Genomic DNA, 10,236 nt, shown 5'->3' with positions numbered 1-10,236 from the left:
CGACTGTTTCTATGTCATACAAGAAACAACACATTTTCTTTTCCAGTTAAATGCTGATAAAAGCCCTTTTCTTTATTGATTGTTTTCAGGGCAACCAAGGAATTGAAGATGGAGCATGAGAATTTAGATTTTCATGAGATGGAATTAGGGGGACGAAACACTTATTATTATTATTGTTGTTATATTTTTTTTAGAATATAAGATGAAACACTTCGGATTTATACAATTGAGGATATTTTTTTTGAAAGGAAAGACGACAAACTTTATTAGATATAAGCAACTAGAGCATACAATGTGAGGTTACAAAACCCCTAATATCTGTAGGAATACAACCATACCAAGAGATATTAACTTGACTAAAAAGAGCTAATCTAGCTAGCTTATTAGCAGCAGAATTGGTCTCTCGGAAAACATGGGAGAAAGAAGCACCCGGTAACTGACCCAAGAAGGAGACATAATCATCAATCAAACGACCCCAAGGAGACGTGTCCTCTTCCCCAACATTAATGGCTTGAATAACCTGCAAGCAGTCCCCTTCAAAACTGATCGGTGCAAGGTGAAATTGAGACTCCAAATCACAAGCTGCTCTGGCAGCGAAAGCTTTAATCTCAACAGGAGAAGAGATAGAAGCGACAAACTTGCAGACACCTCCAACTACCTCTCCATTAGAGTCTCTCACAATCACACCAATACTACCCTTTCCCAAAGTCCCATTGTAGGCTCCATCAAAGTTGTCTTTCAGCCAACCAGGTGAAGGAGGTTGCCAAGGAACCACAACTCTTCGTGACCTCAAAGAAGAAACAACAGCTCTAGATGCATGTTGAAAAAGACGAAGGTGATGAAAGGCTTGAAAGGCCAACTGATGCAGCCACACAGCCTTACCATTCCAAACCCTCCTATTCCGTTCCTTCCAGAACATCCATAATGAGAATAGAAGAAAAGCAAAGTCTTCTTTGACCAGACGCTCAGAGCAAATCATGAGCCAATCCGTTAGAGAATCTGGAGTAGAAATCAAATGCATAACCGGAGAAAAAACTTGGAAAGAACGCTACACCGATTGTACAAAATGACAATCCCTTTGCACATGTGTGATAGATTCCTCATCATCATTACAAAATATGTAGCCATCTTGCAGAAAGACCCGTCGAGAAAAAAGTTGAGAAACCGTAGGTAGAATTCCAGAACACGCTTTCCAAATGTGCACTTTAACTTTGCCTGGTATCTTGGCAAACCATATCTTCTTCCAAAAAGAAACATTAAGATCTGAGGTAGTAGTACCCAAAGTTAGGTCATGCACTGACTCATAGGCGATTTTGTACGCAATCTTGGTAGTAAACCTACCTTTTGCATCATAATGCCATATCAGCCTATCTTGCACTTGTCTGTTACTAAGTGGAATTGAGAGTATGAGTGCAGCATCATCAGGATCAAACTGAGCCACAATGAGATCTCTATCCCATGTGCCAGATGGTAGGATGAGCTTGTGTACCCATTCAGGAGCAGAAGGGTAGCGAAAAAAAGGTCGGAAGGAACAAGGTCGTGGTAACCAAGGAGTATCCCAAACATGAATCAACCTCCCATCACCAACCTGCCAGCGGAATCCCTTTTTCAAAATCTTTAAAGCCTCAAAAACCCCCCTCCAACATGCAGAAGGTGTGGAGGTCAATTCAGCGTCCCATAATACCTTATTAGGTACTTTGCTGTAAACAAACGAGCAATAAGAGAATTAGGTTTACGTAACAATCTCCACCCTTGTTGTGCCAACAAAGCTAGATTATGAGCATGCAAGTCGCGGAAACCCATCCCTCTATTCTCTTTAGGTTGGCAGAGCTTATCCCACGAAAGCCAATGTATCTTTCTCTGATCACCTTTACTACCCCACCAAAACTTATCACACTTTTGATGAAGAGTATCATAGAAAGTTTTAGGCAATAAAAAGCAACTCATAGCATATGAAGGTAATGCCTGGGCAACAACTCGAATTAGCAGATGCATCCCTGCACCACTAAGGAGTTTCCCCTGCCAACCTTCAAGCTTCTTACTGAGCCTTTTAGTGATGTATGCAAAAGTTTCTGTTTTCTGTCTTCCCACATAAGTCGAAAGCCCCAAGTACTTATCATGCTTAGCAACAACTTGAACACCCAAGAATTCTGCTAACACGGCCTAACTAGTTTCACCCACATTCTTACTAAACACGATACTACTCTTACATCGATTAGTTTTCTAACCGGAAGCACCTTCATAATCACTTAAAACATATTGAAGTTGAATACACTCTTCCAGAGAAGCATTCCCAAACAATAGACTATTGTCAGCAAAAAGTAAGTGATGAATACGAGGGGCACAAGAGCAAATAGAAATACCAGATAACTGACCTTGCTGAAACTTCCTATCCAGCAATGCTGAGAAGCCCTCAGGGCATAGAACAAATAAGTAAGGGGAGAGAGGGTCTCCCTGACGGAGTCCCCTAGTCGGTGTGACATAACCCCGGGGCTGCCCATTAACCAAGAAGGAATAACGAACTGTAGTAATGCACTGCATGATCATCTGCACCTAAGATTCCTCAAAACCCAACCTCAAAAGCACCTCTTTCAAAAAGCACCACTCCATTCAATCATAAGCGTTGCTTATATCCAACTTAAGGGACATGACTCCTTCCCCAGACTGGTGGTTATGGATGAAATGTGAAACTTCACTAGCCACTAAAGTGTTATCCGAGATCAGACGACCTGGAATAAAAGCACTCTGATAGGGCGATATTATCTCAGCCATAATACGCTTCAGCCTGTTTGTAATCACCTTAGCACCAATCTTATAGATCACATTGCAAAGAGCAATAGGCCTCATATCAACCACTTTATCAGGAGTTTTAACCTTAGGAATCAGACACATATGCATAAAATTTATCTCACCCAACATCTGACCTGACTCAAGGAAATTCTGCAGTGCTCTAACCAAATCAGCGCCAATAGTGTTCCAGTACTTCTGGAAAAAAAGCGGGGGCATTCCATCTGGCCCAGGAGCCTTAGTAGGATACATTTGGAACAAAGCCGAACAAATTTCATCAGCAGTGTAGGGGGCATTTAGTTCCAGATTCATATAAGATGTCACCCGGGGTTGAATGCAATCAACAACAGACAACATATGAGCATAATTCACATCACCAGAGGAAAACATATCTGTGAAATAGTCCACCACCACCTTCTCCATACCCGAGTCTGAAGTTTGCCAGACTCCATCCTCATCAAATAACCCCACCAGTCTGTTCTTAGCACGTCTATGTGAGGCCTTACGATGGAAGAATTTAGTATTCCGGTCACCTTGTGTGAAAGCCATAAAACCTTGGATCGTTGTTGCAGTAGCTATAATTCTCATTCAAAAGAACCTCTAACCTGTTAGACAACTGGACACTTTCCTGTTGTAAATCAGGAGTTAGAGGAAGCATTTGCAGTTCCTGCAGCCTACCACGTAGCATATCCATCTCTCTACCTCTATTTCCAAACGTAACCCTATGCCAATTAATAAAAGAGAGACAGGTATTACGAATCTTTTGCACAACTTAGAACATAGGTCTACTAGACGTAGCAAAGTTCCAACCATCACCAACAACACCCTCATAGGCCTCATGAGACACCCAAAAGCTTTCGAAACGAAACCTCGGACGCCTACGAGAGACAACAGGAGAAGAACAATTCACTTCCAACAAAATTGGAAGATGATCACCATGAATGGGTGCAAGATTGAAAACCCTAGAAGCGGGGAAAATATCAGACCAAGAGGTAGTAGCAGAGGCCCTATCTAGTCTACTCCTTACACCACAGCCCTTCCAGGTAAATAGAGAACCCAAAAACCCTAAATCGACCAATTCCAAGGACGACACCGCATCCCGAAACAGCTGCATCTACAACTCCCTCCGAGTTTCACCCCCAATTTCTCGCCGACATGTAACAACTCGTTGAAATCACCCAATACCACCCATGGCAGTGACGACTTAGCCCCTAACCGACAGGGGGGGTGTTAGAACGACTACATCTTCTCCTAAACTTCAGCCATCTGATTCTCCTACATTAACTACGGAGCAACAACCAAGTGATGTGTCGCAGAGCAGTGGTCGGATGCGCATAAAAACCAATAAGCCGCCAGTCCACCCTTGAACCATCAGTTGAACGAATCTCCACGTCAACATGATGCACTGACTTAGATCGAAAACGAACGTCCAAACCATCCTCCCAAAACAACGCAAGCCCCCCGGATTGTCCAGAGCTGAAAACCGCCTCACAATTGAGGTATCCAATCTGCAAACGTAGATCGCTCATATACTCCTTATCAGACACCTTCGTCTCAGAGAGAAAGATGAATGAAGGACGATGCTTCTGGATAAGCTTCCAAAGTGCCTGTACTGTGGTATTGTTGCAGATCCCGCGACAATTCCAAGCCAAAACTTTCATGATCGAATGCCAGAAGGGGTGCAGAGAACAAACCCTAGCAGAGCTTTCTCCCTTTTTTTATATTTTGGTATAAAAAAATATGTCATACAATTGAGGGTATGAGAAGGAATTATACAGATGAAACACATATTATTATATATATTTTATTGTTATTATTATTTTTTGAGAATATGAGTTGAAACACTTTGGATTTATATTGCTTTTGGAATTATGGAGCATGACAATTACCTCCATAGAAATTAAATGCTAAAAAAAATCTTCCTGCATTAGATTAACATATTCATAAGTAGCTTTGAATTCTTAAATTCAAATCCTCATGATTCAATCGTTACCCAAACGGATGAATTTGAAATCTTAATTAGGATTTCAGTTACTTAGATTTGAAATACATAAGATTTGAAATCAAAATCAAAATCCAAATTTCATTTCCAAACAGGACCTAAGTGATTATAGCGCTATTAGAAGTGGGAGACCTAATTCTTGTTTTTGCGTCTTCTAGGATCTATTAGTTGTGTCCAATAACACATTAGTGAAGCAGGACTTCGTTTACAAGGCAATATTGGTTTTGCCTTCTGGAGTTGAAAGTATGATGGAATGGAAAATTTGCCTCAAAGTCGTGAACTTTGAAAAGGCAACCTTCAAATCTCTTGTGAAAACAAATTCACATCCTACGTCCAAATATTTGACATCAACCTTCTAGCCTCAAAGACAATGGATACTGCTGCCATAGAAGGATAGAGAGTACTTTGTTTTTTCAATCATTATACCTACCCTCTCCATCCCATCCCACATATCTCATGATATTAGTGAGATTTCATCCCTTGATATTCACGGTATAGGTTATCTCTATAAAGAGAGACGTAGTCTTTAGTGTCAAAGACTTCATCAATTTTTGAAGTATCAAAACTCAGAACTATCCTCCCACACAAATAAAGTGAAACAGTAAAAATATTATGGTCAGGGTTATTATTGTAATTTGTTAATTTTGGGAAATATCATGAGTTGACGTCAAGATCAGATAAAAATGAAAATTGAAATTTTCTTTCAAGTAATACACATGTGAGTGTATGATTGGATAGAAGGAAACATGGTGAATATGCAGGTTCACTCAAGAGTTATCTTTTTTTTTTTCATTCACAGCTAGTCCTTCTTTTTCGTATATATTTATTGATTCTCAATGAAACACTTTACTTTACTGACTCCCGACAAACACTTAACTATTTTCTAAACAATTTAAATCTTTAATTGAGAAATTCAAAAATTCTCTAAATTTATTGAAATTTTTTTCTCGAAAACTGTACTTATTAAAATGGGAAGTTCTATTCATACTTCCTAAAATGGTATTTGGACCTCCAACAATTTTTAGAAGTTTTTAAATCCAACTTTGCCCTTCTAAAAAATGAACAAAAATTCCTTTCAAAAAAAAAAAAAATGAACAAAATGAAAGATAAAAAATAAAAAATAAAACCTGCACCTTCTCTTCTCTCCCTTTCCCCCTCCCTCATTCTCTTACAGTCATACATGAAGATTATTGGGCAACTTTGATTAAGGTAGAATGTTAAAGATTGCAAAATGGAATAAAGGACAAAAAATATAGAGAAGAACAATCGAGAAAATAATGATCGAAAGGCAATTTCTATTTCCTATTCTTTTTGTTTCTTTCTAGTTTGGCTTAATTGCTTCACTTCATGGAGTTGATCGTTAATTGTTATCTTGGTCTCTTTTTATGGTTTTTTTTTTTTTTTTTTTTTTTTTGCTAGAGTAGACTATGTTGCTAGCCTGATTTGGGTTTAGAAAATTGATTTTGATAATAGTTCTCCTGTGGTATTGTAAATTGCACGTTTTATTAAGAAATAGAAGGAGGTTCATAAGAGTATCCAAGCTTACAAGGTGAATGGTGTTAACTGTTAAGTCATAGCTATGAACTGAGTTTTAAGTGATGAAAAAAAAGATATTACTAGTAAATTTGTATTGGAAAAAATTGTGTGGATAAAAAAAAGGGCAAGATTGGAAGTTTTGTCTAAATTTGAGAAGGGGAGGTCTAAATACCAATTTAGGAGGTATGAATAGAAAGCTCCTTATTAAAAATTTCCTTTTACTAATATTGACATATCATCTAAAGAAAGAATTATAGTAAACTGTATAAAAACCTTAGACAACCTTCTGAAAGACTGAAATACTAAGAAGAGTATATTTAGCAACGCTAGCTATTTTTTAGTCAAATTTTAGCTAAAGTAGCTAAAAAGTTATATTAATTAGTTAGCAACTTTTAAAATATATCTGCATCAGAGCATCTTTAGCATTGCTATTCATTTTTTAGTCAAAATTTAGCCAAAATAGCTAAAAAGTCATTTTGGCTAGCCACTTTAGAAATATGTCTGCATCAGTGCTCTCTATTTTAGCTAGTTTTGAATTTATATTATTTTTTAAATGAAGATTAAATAGTTTAAATATATTTATAAATTACATAAAATAACTTAAAATTAATGTTTTAAACTATAGAGAGCTTCATCTCGCTTCTATGTTTCGGAGCTAGATAGCTAAAAGTTATAATAGAGAGTCACTTAGAAGTCTGGTGCAGCTGCTAAAATATATATAAAGCTAAATATGCTCTCCAAAATAGCTAATGAGCCAAAATAGAGAGTCTGCTAAAGATGTTCTCAATTCTCTCTATTTTAGCTAGTTATGAATTTATATTATTTTCTCAGTGAAGATTACATAGTTTTAATGTATTTATAAATTATATAAATAACTCAAAATGAATGTTTAAATTATAGAGAGTCTAGTCGATGAGTCGTGGCATGTTGGTTAGCTAGTCTAACTAACATTGTGGAGGTCATGGGTTCAAATCTCACTGACATCAGGGGTGGAGTGGAGAGTTACATTGTCGTCCAGAATCACAAAAAAAAAAAAAAAAAATTATAGAGAGTCTCATCTCATTCTCTATATTTAATAATGAGATAACTAAAATTTATAATGGAAAGCTAGTCCTAAGTCTGGTGCAACTGCTAAAATAGATAAAAAAAAATAACAATTATTTTCTAAAATACTTGTAATTGGTGAAAGCATTGCTACAATGCTCTAACTCTCCCTCAAAAATTATAGTCGGTGAAACCTTAACAAAACTTCTTAAAAGCCATAGCCTAAGTTCAATTCTGATGTGGATAATAACGACTATGGTTTTATAGTTTCACCGTTGTGGAATTTAGTTCCATTTTTTTACATTAGTCAAAGGAAAATCAAATCATTAATCCGTGAGTGGGTTCCCCATGGGTGCCGTGATGAAGAAACCCACCCCTTATTGCTCTGCACTAGTGTGATACAACTCCTGTTACAAGATGTTTTATGTCTCATTCCGTGACAGCATTCATCAGAAACCTGTGTTCATGATGCGACGGGTGTTTCTAATTTCTAGCGTACGAAAAAGAAAAAAAAGTTGGTAAAAGTCAGATTTGAGATAACGAAGGTATGTTAAGTAATATTGATGAATGCATGCGGTGAGTAGTGCGTGTTTTCTTCTTTACATATTGTATCCAATGAAAAGGATAGGTATCAGTGGAATATGTAATTAGTAGGTAGATTCAACGTTACCTAACTTATATGAAAAATTGAGAAAATCCAGAAGAATTAACCAACTTGATTGAATTATTAGCCAAGAACAGATTCATGAGCAGGCTCTCTTATAAATATCTTCACCCAAGTTTATATTACTATATAACGGAACAATTCCTGCAGGACAACATTTGTCTTAACCAAATGATGCAATCATCATAAAATATTATCAAGCAAGCACTTGAAAACAACCCACATCTCCATGTGTAGCAACTCAAACACAAAAGGATAAAAGAGCAAAACAAACTAGATATATAGGAAACAAATAAACAATGATTCCGATCCCAAGATGCAAGCCAGCTCAAAAGATTTCACACACTACTTGAAAGCCACAAAATAAATACTAAAAGAAAACACATTTCGCTTTCTGTTAATTAAACATCAATTGGCGACGATTTGCCATATCATGTGAGTAATTAACGATGGAAAAGTGATCCCTCTAAAGGATTGTGCGCTCGAATGATTCTAAATCTTATTATGAAAACCTCATAAATACGTAATTATATATGTCACACAAAACAATTGGAGCTTGGCCGGAGAGTAGCATTAGCAGCAACTGCTCTTGTATCGGCACTCAGAATCCGACTACTGTTGGGTGACTCGTATCTGCTGTTGCTGCTGCAACATCGGCAGGTTTACAAGAGAACATGCCCGAGCCACCTCGCCGGCTATCGGAATCACCGGGAGGTTGTCACAGTCGCATATTTCGATCATGAAGCCGTCCGGGTCATGGAAGAACAACTGATCGACGTGGATACCGCCTTCCTCCACCATCGACCGTTTATAGTTCAGCTCCATCTCCTTCAGCTTCTTCTCCACTGCTCCCATGCTCTCACACTGGCCATGCCACATGAAAATGAAGAAACATAATCATTAGCAACCAATTTGGATTTCTCATGTAATTTTGGTAATTTTCATGCATAAGGGTCATTTAGCATTACGTGTCAAAATTACTAACATTACGTGTTAGAGTAGAGAGCCTTATTGTCCTTATCTATCTCATTTAGTTGCCTTTTTTTTTTTTGAAATAACATTTAGTTGCCTTTTTAATACTGATTATATTCAGGAGAAAAGAGATTTACAATAAAAACGGACTTGGAGCAATGAATGCATAAGCTACAATAGATCTCGATCTCCACTCAAGAAAACCAATTGAAGTATCCAACAAATTACCAGAAGTTCAGTCCAAGAAGAATGACCATATATATTTACCTACCTGAAAAGAAATGTGATTATCTTTGGGATTAATCTCAGTCTTCTTGGGCATCTTTTCCGGCTCCTCAGATTGCAAAAGATGGATTCCGATTCCATACCCGAATAACCTAGAAGACAAAGAGGATTTAAACAGAGAAACAAAGAAGAGAAAATCCCCACTAATCTATGAATATTCAAAGTTTTTTTAGAAAATTCTATTACCATGCCCCATCAAAATCAAATGATCCAGGCCTTCTAATTGGGATAAACCCAAGAATATTTTGGTAAAAATCAATGGATTCTTCAACTGATCTGCAGATAAGTGAGATGTGGTTCAGAGATTTTAGATGAAGAGGGTTTCCCACAATTTCCTTCATTATGAGCAGAGAGAGAGAGAGAGAGAGAGAGAGAGAGGAGAGGGGGTGAGGGGAGGGGGAAAGGCAGACAAGCAAGAGATTCAGAAGGGGACGGAAATGTAGAGAAGAAATTAAACCAACTCTGGTTGAAGAATACTGAGCGCAAGCGAGGCTCTCTATATAGAGGGAATGATAGAGCTTCATGGCTGCCACGTGTCCCTTTGCATGCAACGTGTCAGATACTGGATTACTCTTACACGTAGATTCCACGTAGCTGATGACTTGGACTACTCTTACTGGAAAAAGCTGAGAGTACACGAATTCAGGAGGTCCTCCGTTCTAGTGCCTTCACTTCACTTTTATTTATTTATTTATTTTTTTGGTCTGAACCTTCACTTCACTTTGGAAATGAATTGTGAAACAGAAGAAGAACATGTCAAAATTGATCTTACTGGATCGATTGGTCTGCCACTACTGTGTTGCTTTTCAGTCTTCACTTAATGCCTTTTGCGGTTGTTGGATATGTTTAAATAAGAGTGTCGTTATGTAACCAAAAAAAAAAAAAAAAGTGTCGTTATGCTCATCACTACTCACGGATCACAACTAGGGCTATCACTCGGTCGGTT

At 37.7% G+C, this 10,236-nt stretch overlaps 2 protein-coding genes across 2 annotated transcripts; both read right to left on the bottom strand.

Moving 5' to 3' along the window:
• Positions 1-280: 280 nt before the first annotated feature.
• Positions 281-2,541, bottom strand: LOC133729168 (uncharacterized). The gene is made up of 4 exons (XM_062156652.1): positions 2,238-2,541; positions 1,766-2,150; positions 1,166-1,700; positions 281-907 (listed from the first exon to the last, which is right to left on the bottom strand). The coding sequence occupies exons 1-4, from the start codon at positions 2,539-2,541 to the stop codon at positions 281-283; spliced, it is 1,851 nt and encodes a 616-aa protein (XP_062012636.1).
• Positions 2,542-8,289: 5,748 nt separating this feature from the next.
• LOC133725127 (glyoxylase I 4) lies at positions 8,290-9,712 on the bottom strand. The gene is made up of 3 exons (XM_062152257.1): positions 9,477-9,712; positions 9,277-9,382; positions 8,290-8,897 (listed from the first exon to the last, which is right to left on the bottom strand). Exons 1-3 carry the CDS (start codon positions 9,629-9,631, stop codon positions 8,646-8,648), a joined length of 513 nt encoding a protein of 170 aa, XP_062008241.1. The 5' UTR covers positions 9,632-9,712; the 3' UTR covers positions 8,290-8,645.
• Positions 9,713-10,236: the final 524 nt, after the last annotated feature.

Source organism: Rosa rugosa, chromosome 1 (assembly GCF_958449725.1).
Source record: "Rosa rugosa chromosome 1, drRosRugo1.1, whole genome shotgun sequence".
In the NCBI taxonomy this organism is placed as follows: domain Eukaryota; kingdom Viridiplantae; phylum Streptophyta; class Magnoliopsida; order Rosales; family Rosaceae; genus Rosa; species Rosa rugosa.
This window is presented reverse-complemented; position numbering and strand designations above follow the sequence as displayed.